This window comes from Lathamus discolor, chromosome 6, assembly GCF_037157495.1.
Source record: "Lathamus discolor isolate bLatDis1 chromosome 6, bLatDis1.hap1, whole genome shotgun sequence".
Taxonomy (NCBI): Eukaryota; Metazoa; Chordata; class Aves; order Psittaciformes; family Psittacidae; genus Lathamus; species Lathamus discolor.
This window is the reverse complement of record NC_088889.1, coordinates 14,486,617-14,503,379: the sequence shown is the minus strand read 5'-3', so window position 1 is coordinate 14,503,379 and position 16,763 is coordinate 14,486,617. Positions and strand designations below refer to the sequence as shown.

At 49.8% G+C, this 16,763-nt stretch overlaps 1 protein-coding gene across 1 annotated transcript in view; it reads right to left on the bottom strand.

The window, feature by feature from the left end:
* The window catches only part of ATL1 (atlastin GTPase 1), a 34,378-nt gene extending 17,887 nt beyond the window's left edge, over nucleotides 1-16,491 (bottom strand). The window contains exons 1-4 of the mRNA XM_065686794.1: nucleotides 16,344-16,491; nucleotides 3,858-4,105; nucleotides 3,374-3,508; nucleotides 278-382 (exon numbers count right to left, since the gene is read on the bottom strand). Coding sequence (XP_065542866.1) covers nucleotides 278-382; nucleotides 3,374-3,508; nucleotides 3,858-4,105; nucleotides 16,344-16,377 — 522 coding nt within the window. The 5' untranslated portion in view covers nucleotides 16,378-16,491. The remainder of the gene's footprint in view (nucleotides 1-277; nucleotides 383-3,373; nucleotides 3,509-3,857; nucleotides 4,106-16,343) is intronic.
* Between the last annotated feature and the right edge of the window lie 272 nt (nucleotides 16,492-16,763).

Here is a 16,763-nt window from a genome sequence, read left to right as displayed (position 1 = left end):
CAAAATCACCCCCAATTCCGCAGAACAAGGTCCTTTCCTTTTTGATAGCTGGAAGCAAAGGGTGGAACTGCTGCTGGCCCTGCTCTACAGGCAAGATGAGGAGATGAGACTGTTCCCTGTGATGATGGAGTTATATGTGAATCCTGCACTCAGTGCAGCCAACACACTGGCCTTTAGCTCGCTCACCAAAGGCCCTGCCTAGCTGCTGTGTTAGGCAGGTGCTAAGCTGCTGGGTTTCTGCCACTGACTTTTAGGAAGTGATTGCTGTGATTCTTACCTGTATTGAGCTGATCATTGTGCTTAGGGCAAACACAGTGGCCGAATCCCGCAGGGTGGACTGGCTGTCAAAGGTTCCCTGCGTATCCATCAGCAACACTGCAACCTGAGAGGCAGAAAACTCCATGTCAGCTTGGATGCGCCCATTCATCATCTGCATCCAAGCAAAATCACTCAAATGCCAAAGGGATGCGGTTAGGGGTGTGAATGTCAGCTGCATTTCTGTACTGGGAATCTCACTGCTTCTGCCTCAGACTTAAAATTGGTAGAGGGTAAATAAAAATAACAGCCCCAGACACTCCAGACAGTGCAGTGACTCCAGCAGGCAGTGAAATGAATGCTATGCAAGGCAGAGGAGGGAACTGCTTTGCTCCTCAAATACCTGCTGCCAGTGTGGCTGGGTCTTTTCTGGAGTCTGCATTAGCTTCACGTCACAGAAGGCAAACACAGCAGAGCATCACAACTCCTTGACCCAAAACACATTAAGCCAGTATTAGAAACCACACCGTGAATAATTCTGCGTCACTTTGGTGTCGGGCTCTTTGTTAACAAGTAGATGATTACAAATATTCCTGCTGTAAATCAAATTTGCAGGATGTCCCAAAATCCAGTCTGCACTGTGTTTGGCCATCCTGAATGAAGACATGCCATTTCATAGCAGCTACTGCTCCAAGGACGGGATGTAGTTTGCAAGGATCTTAGATTCAAGATCTTTGGGAATAGAATACCCAGAGTTAGAAGGACACGTAGAGAGCATATCAGGGCACCTAGACATTACATCAACTCATTGCATTGAACACACTGTCATGGTTTAACCCCAGCTGGCAACTAAGTACCAGACAGCCACTTACTCACTCGCCCTACCTCCCCCCACCTCCCCTCAGTGGGATGAGGAGAATCAGAAAAAGGTAAAACCCACAGGTTGAGATAAGAATAGTTTAATAATTAAAATAAAATATTATACTAATACTACTAATAATAGTAATTGTAATTAAAAAAAGGATAACAGAAAGATAAATAAAACTCAAGAAAAAACAAGTGATGCCTGATGAAATCCATCCGCGGGTCCTGAAGGAGCTGGCGAATTAAGTTGCTAAGCCACTGGCCATCGTATTTGAAAAATCATGGCAGTCAGGTGAAGTTCCCGATGACTGGAAAAAGGGAAATATAACCCCCATTTTCAAGAAGGGGAAAATGGAAGACCCGGGGAATTACAGACCAGTCAGTCTCACCTCTGTGCCTGGTAAAATCTTGGAGCAGATTCTCCTGGATGGCATGCTAAGGCACATGAAAAACAACAGGGTGCTTGGTGACAGCCAGCATGGCTTCACTAAGGGGAAATCCTGCCTGACCAATTTGGTGGCCTTCTATGATGGGGCTACAGAACTGATGGACAGGGGTAGAGCAGTTGATGTCATCTACCTGGACTTGTGCAAAGCGTTTGACACTGTCCCACACGACATCCTTCTCTCTAAATTGGAGAGATATCAATTTGATGGATGGACCATTCGGTGGATAAAGAACTGGCTGGATGGCCGCACACAAAGAGTTGTGGTCAACGGCTCGATGTCCGTCTGGAGACCGGTAACGAGTGGTGTCCCTCAGGGATCGGTGTTGGGACCGGTCTTGTTCAACATCTTTGTCGCTGACATGGACAGTGGGATTGAGTGCGCCCTCAGCAAGTTTGCCGATGACACCAAGCTGTGTGATTCGGTTGATATGCTGGAGGGAGGGGGTGCCATCCAGAGGGACCCTGACACACTTGTGAGGTGGGCTGATGCCAACCTTATGAAGTTCAACCACGACAAGTGCAAGGTCCTACACCTGGGTTGGAGCAATCCCAGGCACAGCTACAGGTTGGGCAAAGAAGAGATTCAGAGCGGCCCTGCGAGAAGTACTTGGGGGTGCTGGTCGATGAGAAACTCAACATGAGCCGGCTTCAGTGTGTGCTCACAGCCCAGAAAGCCAACCATATCCTGGGCTGCATCAAAAGGAGCGTGACCAGCAGGTCGAAGGAGGCGATCCTGCCCCTCTACTCTGCTCTTGGGAGACCTCACCTGGAGTATTGTGTGCAGTTCTGGTGTCCTCAACATAAAAAGGACATAGAACTGTTGGAACAAGTCCAGAGGAGGGCCACGAGGATGATCAGGGGACTGGAGCACCTCCCGTATGAAGACAGGCTGAGGAAGTTGGGGCTGTTCAGCCTGGAGAAGAGAAGGCTGCGTGGGGACCTCATAGCAGCCTTCCAGTACCTGAAGGGGGCCTATAGGGATGCTGGGGAGGGACTCTTCGTCAGGGACTGTAGTGACAGGACAATGGGTAACGGGTTAAAACTTAAACAGGGGAAGTTTAGATTGGAGATAAGGAGGAAATTCTTTCCTGTTAGGGTGGTGAGGCACTGGAATGGGTTGCCCAGGGAGGTTGTGAGTGCTCCATCCCTGGCGGTGTTCAAGGCCAGGTTGGATGAAGCCTTGGGTGGGATGGTTTAGTGTGAGGTGTCCCTGCCCATGGCAGGGGGGTTGGAATTAGATGATCTTGAGGTCCTTTCCAACCCTAACCTATGATTCTGTGATTCTATGCACAGTACCACTGCTCACCACCCACGGACTGATGCCCAGCCTGTTCCCAAGCACCAATTTCCACCCCTGGCCAGCTCCCCCCAGTTTATATACTGAGCACGACATCTATGGTATGGAATACCCTTTTGGTCAGCAAGGATCAGCTGTCCTGGCTGCATCCCCTCCCAACTTCCTGTGCCACTCCATCCTTCCACTTTCAGGGCATGAGAAGCTGGAAAGTCTTTGATTTGTATAAACACTACATAGCAACAGCTAAAAGATCAGTGTGTTACCAACATTATTCTCAGACAAAATCCAAAACACAGCACTATACCAGCTACTAGCAAGAAAATTAACTCTATCCCAGCTGAAATCAGGACTCCCATTTATGCTAAGTTAGGGATATGGTATTGAAGACCTTCTCTAAACTTACACAGGCATTTGAGCCACCTAAGACAAGGCAGAAGAGTCTTATCAAAGCTCAAAGAGAAAAACGAGCTGAGCAGCAACAGACAGCAATGCAACAGAGAAGCACGCACCTTTTTACCATCAGGTTTGTCCACCAGGAAAACTTCACTCCATATCTGAATGCCGGTTGTCTCCCGCTCAGACCCTCCCCTCCAGGAGAAACCAGTCAGAGGCTCGTTGTAATCTCCAACCCAGTCCACTGCTTCCTGCAGGTAGGAACAAAAGAAGTTGCTGGAGCTCTCATCACACCTTGGTTTTATGCTTTTAATTCTGTGCTGCCTTCACCTCAGTGCTGGGCCAGCGCAGCCTCTATAAGGCAGGTTTCCCACAGGGCAGCAACCACATCTCAGCTCCAAAGCCAAGATTCTACTGGGGAACCACTGGTGCACACGGCTGTGGCTGCTCTTTATTTTGTGAAAATCACACTAACAAGAAGCTTGAGCATTTCTAGAGCACCAAGCCAGTGTCCTGTCCAGCTCATCCTTGGGTGGTACATGGGAGCAATGCGCAGCAGCACCATACCCCTGGGAAAAGGCATCTCAGCTGGAGCCATACCTTATTGTACATGTACCGCAGCATGAAGTCCATTAGGAATGATTTTCCTTTTCTAAAAGCTCCAGCGACAGACACAGCCACAACCTCTTTATCTCTGACAGCCTCCGAGAGGAGGATGCGGTTCAGCGCAGCTTCATCCAGTTCAAAGGAATGGTCATCTTTGACAATGAGGACTTGCACTGGTCCTGCCTTCCTCACGGACTCCTCCTCCTCTGAGCTCCATTCGTAAGTCTTCTCTGCAAAACTGCCTGCGTAAACAAGTAAACCAAGAGCTGTTAGGTTCCTTCTGCAAAGTGCAGAATCACAGACAGCAGGGCTGGATGGGGTCATAACAGGCCAACTAGCCTAAATACCCGTCTCAAAACAGCACCATTCTGAGCAGATGTCTGATGAACCTGTCCTCAGACATCTCAATGGAGGCTCCATGCTACTTTGGGGCAATCTGTCCACAGCCTGCCTACAGGCAGAGAGTTCCCTGCTGGAATATCCCTTGACAAGACACATCCATTACTTTTTGTCCTACAGGAGTTGACATGGAGGACAGATCACTCTTTTCTTGCCTGTTACAACTTCTTACACATACAAATACTGCCATAACACCACCATTAGATTTTTCTCTGCTAGAAAAGAGAAGTCCAAGCCCCCCAGTCATCCTTGCCACCACACTATCTAAGCATCTGACTGATGTCCTCTAAATACACCCCACCAGGTCTTTCCTGAAGGCTCTCTCAAAGATATCTCAGCATTCAAACATTCAAGGTGTCCAAGTACCTCATGTCTGTATCAAAGGACACTGCCTTTATGCATCCTTTGCAATTTCTGTTTCTGTAGCAACAGCAGAATCCTGCTTGATCTGCATTCTGCACTAATACTTAAAGTATAATCTACTCCTTCTGAGACAGCCCCAGCAGGTACCACATACACCATTAAGACACATGCCCATCCTGATAAATGCCACTTCTTCACTCCCAAGTGGAGAGCATGCAGCAAAGCACGGGCACTGCTCACTTTCCCACTTTGAAAAAGCAAGGTTCCCTGAAGAGCTGCTCCCTGGCATAGAGGTGACTGCTGCCCAAGCTGTGTAGTGTTCATAATGCCTTACAAGAGGGTCTCATCTCCGTGCCAGGACCGGGCAGAAGTGACAAGCATGAGGCTACAGCAGGAACATCTGGAGGCAAAGGACTCAGTGTTTGGTCACTGTACCCATGCGTGGCAACGACAGCATGCTAGGCACATGCGTATCACCTGCCTGATTCTCCAGGCCAACCCAGCTGAGATGATGACAGCTTTTAATGACCTCATGGTCTGTTCGGGCTGCTTTGCATACCTGACACAATACAGGAGATGGATGCATTCTAAGACCTGCTGTCCACAGACACTGCAGCCTCTGGCTTTGCAAAGAGCATGCCAGCTCCAGTAATTTTCCTTTTGTTGTCTCCAAACTTCCCAACACAGGAAAGAGATGCCGAAGGTGATTAATCATGCCAGTCAGTTCACCTACAGCCGCATGACATCTAAGCAGCAGGAAAGGAAGCGTATGATGGAAAGTTCCCCAACATCTCTACAAAAACTTCCTGGTTTGTTGGCTCAGGCTGCAACTTTCCAAACATGGTAGCCTCAAGTTAAACCTCCTCAGGCTCTGTTTCAGACCCTGACCTCAGGGACCCAGTTTTCAGCCAGTCCCAGCTATTTCAAAGCACAAAGAATATGTGTGCACATGATAAAAGACAAGCTATAAATACCAAGAGGCATAGGGTTTGCCCATTCTGGGCCTCTTTATAAAGAAGCCTCCAGCAGTAACTTCATATTTTAAATAACAGCAGTGCTTTTGTACGAGTTTCTGATTTCCTATGGTCCCACAATGAATATCAGGATCATTAAGCCTGGTTGCTAGGGGATTTCTGGTGGCCCTCGGACATATACTACGAGCTTTCTTTGCTCAGAGTTTAAAGACAAAGATCTTTTCTTTCCAATGCTTGGAGGTTTTTTAGCGAAACAAAAGTCCCAAACACTCTGAAAAGCTGGACTCACCAGAGTGCAGCAGCCCAGGACCAGCAGTACCGATCTCCCTTCAAACACCAACCCCTGCCTCATGTTAATGCTTAGGGGCCTCCAGAAAAAAAAACAAACAAACAAAACAAACCTTTTCATTTCAAATACATGGACCCAAAATCCAGACACACCTCGCCAAATGCCTTGAAAAATGAAGGCCTCTGAGAGCGGTCAGTCCGCTTGCTGCACACACCAAACACCATTTCCAGCATTTTGATCTTCCCAACACATGTGTATGGACAGGGGCCAAAGGGCCATAGACTCACGTGCTCTTTTTAAGCACTGCCATGCTGCAAGTGCCATATAAAGTCTACAATAGGAAATACCTCCTCTCCCGTGGTTTTCCCAACACCCTCTCAGCAAACTGAGTCCAATTTTTTTTTCTTTTTACAGCTGCACAGAAAAGAACAGTGGAGAGAGCCTTGTACAGGATGTGATTCATGGCAGAGGCAGGAAAACATTCGTAAATCATATTAAATCTAAGCATTTCTTACTCTAGCCAAGCCATCAGGGGTACAGGTAAAATAGCTGATGCACCTTCCCAGACCAGACAAATCCCACCTCCAGGCACACAGACAGAGGGAGAGAGGGACCAGCATTTCATTCGTCCCATGCTAGCAGTAAAGGAAGCCAAGCACCCAGTTGGGTACCAAGATGGGTAACTACCCTGCTGACTGTGGGCTTCAAGCACAAGGCAAGGCAGCACAGATGCCCCCAGCTCCCACAGCTGAATGGACTGACAGTCCTGGTCAACATTCCAAGAACTATGACAGGGGACTGAGAAAAGTCCCTCCCATCCTTCTACGAGAGAGACTGCTGGTGCCAGATCACCCCTCCTGATGCCTGGACAGGATCGCTCAGGTCTTGTTCTCCCTCCAGTTCAGCTGCCAGAAAGAGCAACAACCAATGCAGAGGAGAAGAGGTTGTGCTGTCCCTTCAGAACATGAGAACCCCTATTTTTTTAGCAGGTATTGACAGAGTTCTGGGAGAACGTCTCCACACACAGGTAACAGTCCAAAGTGGCCATAATCTCCTAGGGGATTTCCTTGCTTCCATCACATGACCACTAGGAAAACCAAGCTGCTTGCACAGCACAAGCAGCAAGACACAAAGTATTATGAGCAGGGTATGTTGATTTCCCAGCTCATCGGAGACAACAGGAGGTCTCTGATTATATTAAGCAGATCTCTGAACTAATTTCAGCCCTGTTAGCTCTGCTTCTTTCACGTATGCCACCTGCAGACAAAACTCTGCCTTTCATATTTATTTCCATGTAATGAAACTTCCATGTTCTTCTGATCAGATTATCTGCCACGCTGGAGAGACACATTATTTTATAGGATGGCTGCACATTTCTGGAAATAAATTATTTTAATTGGCCTTTCCGGCATAAGTTAGTTGCCTGCTTTGAAGGAAGTTGTACCTGGCAATGGCAAAACATCATCTGGCCAAAAAGGGAAGGAAGGAGACCTCAGCTTTCCTAAACACACTCTTGTTTTCACTCATTTTCTAACTTCACTCCTCCTTTCTGCCGGCTCTTTCTTGGCGCCCTGCAATTACGTCAATTCTCAAGCTGCTCATTCTGAAATTGCCAGGATACAGTTCCTTTTCCCCATTTCATAACAGCTCATTTCCATGACTCTAAAGTGGGGTGGACTCCACATCTCTTTTCCATATGGTGATTCAAAGTGGAAAGGTGAAGGAGGTCAGAATTTGCATTCATACCTACTGTGCTGTCGGAGAGCAGCAAGGAAATAGCCCAATTTGTGCAGACAGCCGATAACACAGGACATAATGCTGACTTTATTAGAGACTAAGGAAAAAATAAAGCATTTTTCAACTGCTCTGGTTAAAATTAAAGAAATTAAACCAGAATATTTCATGTTGTGCCTGTGTACAGCCAATGTCTAATGTATTTAAGCTCCTACAGAAGAATAAATTAGGCAAATTACATGTCACTAATTATGCAATGTACCTTTGGTGAGTGCTTGTGTAAGCCTGTTCTTCCTTAGCTATGGAAGAACAAGTCACAGAAATGCTGACTTCTTTCCAGAGACCAACTAATAAGTGAGCTTTTTCCTTAAATGAGTTTGCGCAGTAAGTACATTTCGTTCCAGAGAATGAAATGCAGCCATGACCCATCATCTGTGCAAATACAAGCTGCCTAACCAGACACTGAGAAAGCCAATTTGCCAGCCTGGCTCTTGTGGTCTCAAGAGAGAGCAGGAGCCAGGAGCTTTACCTACCCTAGCACTGCCCATGAAAAGCAGAGCCTGCAGCCTGGGCTCCAATCCGCCCACTAAAACACACAGACGTCATGTAGTGCTGCTAATCTGAGGGTATTTGAACCAAGTTACTTCACTGTGTGGAAAAACAGAAACTACCAAAGAGACAAAACAGAGATTTGATGAGAAGCTTCAACTTGTTATTTCCCTGGAACAGAGCATCCCTGAACCAACCGGGTTAGGTTGCTTATCAGCAGCCCTCCAGGGATTAATTCGATCAGCAGTGATAGCTGTGTGGATCTTTTCTGAAGCTGTGTTCACCCCAGCTGTTAACATTACAAACGTATCACAGTGCCACTGATGATACCATGAGCCAAGTGCTGAACAGACCATACAGTCAGGCTTGATCCCTCTGCACATTCTCCAGAGAGCTTCAGCTTCCAAGAAGCTTATCTGTTCTCCCAAACGGCACTGGCAAAGAAAGACATCTCTCTCCAAGCTGCAGTCTACCCCTGCACTTATCACAGTCAACACGGCTGCTGTTGTGACATGAGTTCTGCTCCCTCTATTCATGCTGATCTACCTCTGCCACACGACAACCAGACAATGATCATCAGCAAAGCTCTGAGGAGGCTGGGAAAGGCAGCATCACTTTGAACATGCACCAGACATCCTCTCCTCTCTGAGACAGGCTAGCACAGAGCTCTGCATCTTATCCAGCTAATGAGGGAAAAATGAAAAACCACTGAAGCAAAGCATATATATTGGACAGCCAGGGAAGAGGGGATGTTGTAGAGCAATAACTCGTATCAATCCTGCACAAAGGATGCACAGTAGCTCCCAGCTGCATCCCAAAGCGCTGAGTCTGCCGTGCAAGACTGGCCTGGACAGCTGTGAGTTAGCAGATTCCCTCAGTGGGGGGCTGCCAGAAGGTGTCTAGACTGAGGTGCTCCTGGGAGACAGTGTCTTCGAGAGGACAAAGCAGGGAAGCCCGGCTGGGTAAAGCCCTCCCTGACACCTGCTCTGCACCACGCTCTCTGGAGTTTCCTAGCCAACAGCCTCCTGACCTGGGTTTAACAACACTCACACATTTACCACCCCCTTCTATATCCTACAGAATAACCTACATCTGCATCCAGGGCGCAGCTGACCACACAGGTACGCAACTCTCCTGTACGCTGCTCACACCTCTGCTGGGATTTGTGACACCCCCATGGAGTCAGAGGACCCCAGACCTGAGGAGGAGAAACACCAGGTGCCAGCCGGTGGCATCCACAAACCAGAGCGACAGAGCACCCCTGAAGAAGTACACATGCCAGTACTTCCCTCAGGCCCCAGCCCTCCTATGCTGTCCTTATGCTTGGGGCTAGTGGTCTGGGAAATACAGCAGGGAATGGGAGGGAAGGCAGACCCAGACTTTCTCGTGCCCAAGGGGGAAACCACTTGCACCTCCCCAGAGAGGATGAACAAATGCAGTCACAGCTCTGCCATGAACTACAGTGCAAGGCAGGCTCCTGATGCTTGTGGAAATGATAGGAAAATGACACAGCCTGCGATGAAGGCCTCCACCCAGGGAGCTGCAGAGCATTGCTTAGAAACAGGTGAAGAAAACTGTCACATAAAAAGTTAGCCCTGTCCTTCAACAATCAAGCCTGGCAGGTAAAAGGCCACAGCTGGTAGTCATTTGGGGTCTCCAAACCCCAAATGGATATTTTGGGTCTTTGAGGTCCCAAACTATCCTCTCCAATGCCAGTGTGAACTCTTATACCCCCGCTGCACAGCAGTGTTAACACCTCTGCCCAATGCAATCTGCACTTCCATGCACTCCTGGCAAGCACCCCACTTCTCTGCACCCCACGATGCTTGCAGGGAGCCAAGCAGGGTGGCTAGTGCTGCCAGGCTTGGTACTCATCCTTTGCTTATTTTGGAGCAGTGATAAGATGTAGAGTGCACTCCTTCCCGCCAGCCCTGAGTCATCCAACTGGCAGCACAGCAGCTTCAGCCTGAGCGTGGCAAATCAGCCCCTCTTCCCTTTGGCAAACAGAACAAGGAGGTGAATGATAATGCTGATAACAAGAGTGGTCTGGGAGCTTCCTGCATAAAAGTGCTGACAAAAACAAGAGCTTGGATGATTACCAGCTACCAAACCTGTCTGTTACAACAGACACATCTCAGATGCCAAAATCCAATGTGAAACTTTTTAACGATGACACCTACAAACCACCACTGACATGAAGCTACAGTGCCTCTGAAACAACAGCAATGCCTACTGCTGTGAAATTCCTAGGCTGAGCTCATTACTAACAAGCTTCAGAGAGACAGGCACACAACTACCTTTGGAAGAAAGCAGATCGGACAGAGGTTTTTCTAGGAAGTGTTTCAGGAAGTTTAAGGTCACATTAGTTACGCTATGTCCACACCAGTTTGTGTCAAGACTGGCTGATTCAAACACAAGGCGAGCAATTCTCAGAGGGAACCTTCCTCCCACCTGTGTTCGTCAAAAGACTGTTGTAAGAGAGTGCTATCAAGAGGCCACTATCTATTTATCAGGTACAAATCCTGGTGCTGCTCACTTACCCACATTTAAGCTTAGCCAGAACCAGGTGTGATAGGATGTCTGAAAGTAATCTTGCAAGAGGCTCCCCAACATAAGACATACATGGACCTGTGGGAGCCAGTGCAGAGGAGGCCACGAAGATGCTCAGAGGACTGAAGCACCTCTGCTACAGAGACAGGCTGAGAGAGCTGGGGGTGTTCAGCCTGGAGAAGGGAAGGCCCTGGTGAGACCTTAGAGCAGCTTTCAGTGCCTAAAGGGTACAAGATAGCTGGAGAGGGGCTTTTGAGAAGGGCATGTAGGGATAGAAGGGGGAATGGCTTTAAACTGACAGAGGGGAGGTTTAGATTAGATATTAGGAAGACGTTTTCCACTGTGAGGGTGGTGAGGCACTGGCACAGGTTGCCCAGAGAAGCTGTGGCTGCCCCATCCCTGGCAGTGTTCAAGGCCAGGTTGGACAGGGCTTGGAGCAACCTGGTCTAGCAGGTGTCCCTGCCTATGGCAAGGAGGTTGGAACTGGATGAGCTTTAATGGGCCTTCCAACTCAAACCATTCTAGGATTCTGCAGTTCTATAAGAATAGGTCTCCAAAACTCTGGCTTCACTCCCAGCATGCATTTTCTGCATGCATTTTCTGCATGGTCCTTCATCTGCTCTGTTTGTCAGTGTCATGGTTTAAACCCAACCACAAACCTCGTTCACTCACTCCCCCCCTTCTTGCCCTCCCCCTGCTTCTGGAGGGACGGAGAGGAGAATCAAAAAGAATGCAACTCCCACGGGCTGAGATAAAGTACTGGCCACTTCTCTCGTTCAGCAATGTCCAGGGCCAGCTGGATGGCTTTCACCTCGGCAAACTGACTCGATTCGCCCTCTCCTTCAGCCCATCCCTCCTCCAACCCTGCAGTCCCAGCCCTTCCGGGTAACTCCTCATTACATCCTGGGCATGACGTGCTGTGGTATGGAATACCTCTTTGGCCAGTTTGGGTCAGGTGTCCTGTCTCTGCTTCCTCCCGGCCTCCCCACGTCCCCAGCAGGGCATGAGACTCACAGAGTCCTTGGCCAGAATAAACATTACTTAGCAACAACTAAAAACAATTGGTGTTATCAGCTCTCTGCCCAGGCTGGAAGTCAAAACACAGAGCTTGCACCAGTTACTAAGAAGGAGCAAAACGGCTCCTGGTAAACCCAGGACAGTCAGCAACCAGCCTACTTCCACCACCAGTACTTGATTTAGTAAATTCTGGCATTAAATTATTTTCACACTTTTGTTGTTACAATTGCCTAAAAAAAATATTTGGTAAATGTGCCACAAAAACTTAATATCTATCATGAAAAGCAAGTATACTCTGGAGAAAATGTTCGTGTATGCAGAGAGCTTTAAACACATTTGACTGGCCTGGCAGAGTTCAGCACCTTCTCTGGAACCTCTACCCCATTTGGGAGATTTGTGTTGTTACTTTATTACCGTTAACCTTCCTTCAACTTACAGCAAACGTGAGCATTTCTGGCAGGAACAGAGGAGCTGGGGTCTCTCTGGACTGAGGCGACTTTCGGAGGTTACCCACTGGACATCTTGTGCCTCCCAGAGCATGGTGATACCTGCACCAGACTCACTTCCCTGCTGGAGAAGGTTCCAGTCAGTGATGCAGGGAAGTTCATATAAGGCCCGCTGCCTATGAGCATCACCTAGGCCCTAAGCAATATTAATGTGTGCTGTTTCTCACTTATGGGCTTATCAGAGAAAACGCAGCAAAATACAACCAGCACCATATGCTGCTTCTCCCTTCCATTATTTAGGCAGGCAGAAGTCCATTATTCAGGCAACACTGAAGCCTCTCATGGCATGGATGCAACATGAAGCACCATGCCATTGCTGCAAGGCAGGTTTAGGGCATCTCCGTTCTTCCCCCAAAAGGGGAAAGGCAGGCTGATCTTGCTCCTGCTTATCTTGCAATGGATCAGACCATGCTATTCAAATCCTCTGTACAACACTGCTGCCTCAAAACCAAAGGTACAACAACCAAGCTTAGCTTTTAACGTTGTCTTGTTTCTTCTTTCAAGTCCTAACACTTCATTTTATTTTCCTATTTACAAGCTGGTAATGTGGTTGTGAACCTTCTCGTATCCGGTGGCTTTTTGTGTAAATGTCTGTCTGACTGAAACATCTCAGCTTTCACTTTTCAGGACGTTCCCAGCATTCAGAGTCACAAAGAAATGCCAGTAAGTGGGATCTGAAAACCACTGAATCACAGAATGGTTGAGGTTAGAAGGCAGCACCAGAAGTCATCTAGTCCAACCTCCCTGATCAAGTAGGGTCACCTAAAGCACATCCACCATTAAAAATCTACCATAAAAGGTCGGAAACCAAAGACAGAACACATGTTAGCACTATCAGCTAAAAACAAAAAAAAAAAAAAAAAAAAAGGAAGAAGACTACCAAAATCGTCCTTTTCTTGCCAGTTTAACCCACTGCTCTGTAGTCTAAAAGTGTGGCAGTGACGATCCCAGCCTGGCCCGTGCTGGAGAGGAGTCCTTTCTCCATTAAACAGTTGCTCAGCCCTTCCTGGCAATCAGGCCCCTTCTGGAGCTCTCATGAATCTCATGTCCAGTTTGAAAATCCTGACCAAGAAGTATATATAACCTCTCTAATCCGTTTTCCGGTTTTAAAGCTGAATTCCTGATGAGTGGGTCATTCTGATTATAACACTGGCCCTGATGGGAAACATGATGGATTTCACACAATTTGTTTCAGTCTGTGCTGTTGAAACGAGGGACTGGGAGCAGAGATCTCCAATGGCTTTACTAGATCAGAGGGAGCAGGCTGCTGAGTATCTGCAACTGCCAAGCACAAGGAATTTCAGGAAAATAATCAGTGTACTCCAAGCCTGCATTGAGCTGGCTGGGCTTCACTGTGCCAATCAGGACTGAGACAAACAATCCTTATTTTAGGAAAAGCAGGGCCCCCTACTCTTAGTGAGAAACTATACGTGATTTTTTTTCACCTGCAGCTCCCACAGCCATTTATCCAGCAACTAGCAGCAGTTGTGAGGTTTATGCACCACTTAGCACACCCAGTGAGAGAGCCTTAAATGATGCACAGCCTTATGCTGACCTTCTGCCCAAGGCTAAACCCTATGCTTGGTGCATTACACACCCCTACACAAGCTCCCGGGGATGTACATATGTGACAGTAACCCAGCTTTGAGAGCTGACCGGGGGCAATTTCTTCTGGGTGCCATACAGTCACCCTAATTTGCTCTGTGATCTTTAAAAAGGCAAATTATATTTATGAAACAAAGGAGGAGGGTTGCACTAAGCAGCTGCTCATTTTCAGGCCTGACTAACCAGAGAGTAACTAGGACAAAGTTTGATCCATTTCAAAATAGCGTGTATTTTTAATGACCTATAAGCCCATTTTCAGAACACAGCAAGGACTTTCTGCTTTAGTTTGAGTAACAGCCTCGGACTCCTCCTTCACCAGCAAGGCTGAAAAACGCAGCAGTAGAATAGTCACCCCACAGACTGATGTCACCAGACAATGCTGCAGTCACTGGATATAAACACATCTTTCAGGGCAATGAGGTTCTGCTATACAAATGTACACTTTTATTAAAGGGGGCTTTTTTTTTTCCTAGTAAAAATACAGGCATTTTGCTCTCTAATGTATTACCTGCAGTGTCACCCACCCTGGCAAAGTGGCAGGAAATCATTCTAGGAATGGGTAAACCTCTGTGGAAGACAGAGTATGATTCTGACCTGGGGATGGGTTGCAGCACAAAGCAGCTAATCCCACAGAGATCCATTTGGATCCATGGACGGTTCCAGATTCTTGCAAAATTCACAGAGAATCTAAGGAAGAGTTCATCAAATCAGTGACACATCAGATTTCACTCAAGTATGGCTTAGCAACCACGTTCAGACTGAGGGATGTGCCCAATTGTCTTGCTGGACCAAGGCTACAATTTCCAAGACGATGTTTTCTCCATTTAGATCCGTTTCAGCATCATTTGCATTTTCTTAAGCTATCAAACTCTGATGGGAAAGCACCAGCGTGTGTACGTGTATGCGATATTCAACACACACAGAGACAGGACTGACACGTCTGTCACACGCTCTGTGAGACAAAGCTGAGAACATCACCATATTCACTGGGAAGTTTTCCCTTCAGTTTACCCAAGGGTCTAGCGACCTTTATCAAGAGGCACAGTTAAAAATAGCACCAATAAAATGAGTGCCGCTCATTTTCTCCCTTCTGTCTTGCAGTAAGACCACCACCAGCTCTGTTTACTCGAATCACACACTCCGTTTTATATTATACAAACGCTTCTGCAAACATGTCCCTGAACTGTTAATCATTACCATGGGAAATACTACTCTCATCTATACAAATGATAATGTAATTTGCGTATCTAAACATCGCAGCTCAGCTCACCTGCTCTGCCTGAGGAGGCAAGATACCATGAGCACTGATGAGTTCAAAGGGAATACAACTCAGAGGAAATGACAAATTACACTCCTCAGTAGCCTCAAAGAACGGCAAATGGCTGTATAAAACGTGATTTTCTACAAGACAGCACGTCAGTGGAAGTTGGTAAAGCAGTACATAACTAAGCACCAGATGCAACACGAAAGCGAGCAGGAGCCCCTGTGCTTGCTCAGTGCAGCCTGTAGGACCAGCTTTGGATCAATGGAGCAGCAGTAGCTGCTGGTGGATCCAGGCCCACTGCAGGCAGGAGAAGAAGGGCAGCCGTGCAGGAAGACCCTCCTCCTCCCTGTGACCCTGCTCTGCTCCCTGGCGATGCTGTTGCCAGCTCCCCCTGGCTCAGGTGGGGTTTGTGAAGGGATAGATTTGAAATGGCCCCTGTCTGGAGGGTCTGACACACCGAGAAAGCCCTGCAGCCTCCAGAAATGTGAAGCACCCCTGTGCAGGAGCGACCTGCCGGAGAAGGCCGGCGTCCCCGTCTGAAATAGGTGGGGTGAGCAGGACTCCTGGTCCCCGGCTGGAGCGGGTGGTGGCTGAGGTGACACCCCACCCCCGGGGACTGCGGGCAGGTGCTGCGGGGACAGGGCCGTCAGGGCAGGCCCACGGAGGGCGCGGGCAGCCGAAGGGCTCCCCGGAGGGGCGGCTGCCGGCGATGCCCACCCCGTGTGAGGCTGAGGGCGGTGGCAAAGCAGGGGCACCTCGGCCCGCCCGGCACCTCAGCGAGGCCCCCGGAGCGACGGGCACCCCCAGCCCAAACCTCCCCTCCCAGGCCACGCTGCGAGCAGGCAGCAACCGCAGGCAGCAGGGCAGGGGCAGGCGGACACCCACGCCACCGGCTCCAGACCCCGGAAGGAGGGGGAGACAGGGAGGGAAGATGCCCGTGTGTCCCCACGGGAGGAGCGGGGACAGGGCGGCCCTCTGCCCCCGCGGGCCGCCCAGCTCCTCCAGGGGCGGCCGAGCCGCCCCCCACCGCCCCCCGCCTGCCGGCGGCACCGCCGCCCCGCCCCGGCAGCCCAGGCCCGGGGGGGTGCGCTCGCCCTCCGCCCCGGCGCAGAGCGGGCCACGGGCCTCCGCAGGCCCGGCATTGTTCGCGGCCCCGGGGCGCTGCCCGCCCCGCCCGGGCCCGCTGCCCCTCGGCGGGAGCCGCCCCGCCGCCGCCCCCCCGCCGCCTACCCCAGCTGCTCCTCTCCCGGCGGTTCCGGGCCATGGCGGGGCGCGGGGCTGCCCGGGCCGCGGCGGCTGCGGGAGGCTCCGTGCGCGCTCCGAGCCGCGCTGCGTCTGCCGCGGTGGCGCGGGGCGGGCGGGGGAGCCGGCAGCAGCATCCCCGCCCGCCGCTACGGCGTGGCACGGCACGGCACGGCACGGCACGGCACGGCGGCCCCTGGGGCATCCGCCCAAGCCGCACCCGCCCGCGGGCACCAGGCATGCAGACCAGGGACACCCACCTCCCGGGGCGGCCACACCCTGCGACACCCTCACACCCAGCACCCTCGTGGGCACCCACACACCCATGGGGGCATGGCTGGGGAGCCAGCACAGCCTGGGTGCACCCACACCCAGGTCACTCTTACCAGAGCCCTGGGCTTGGGGAAA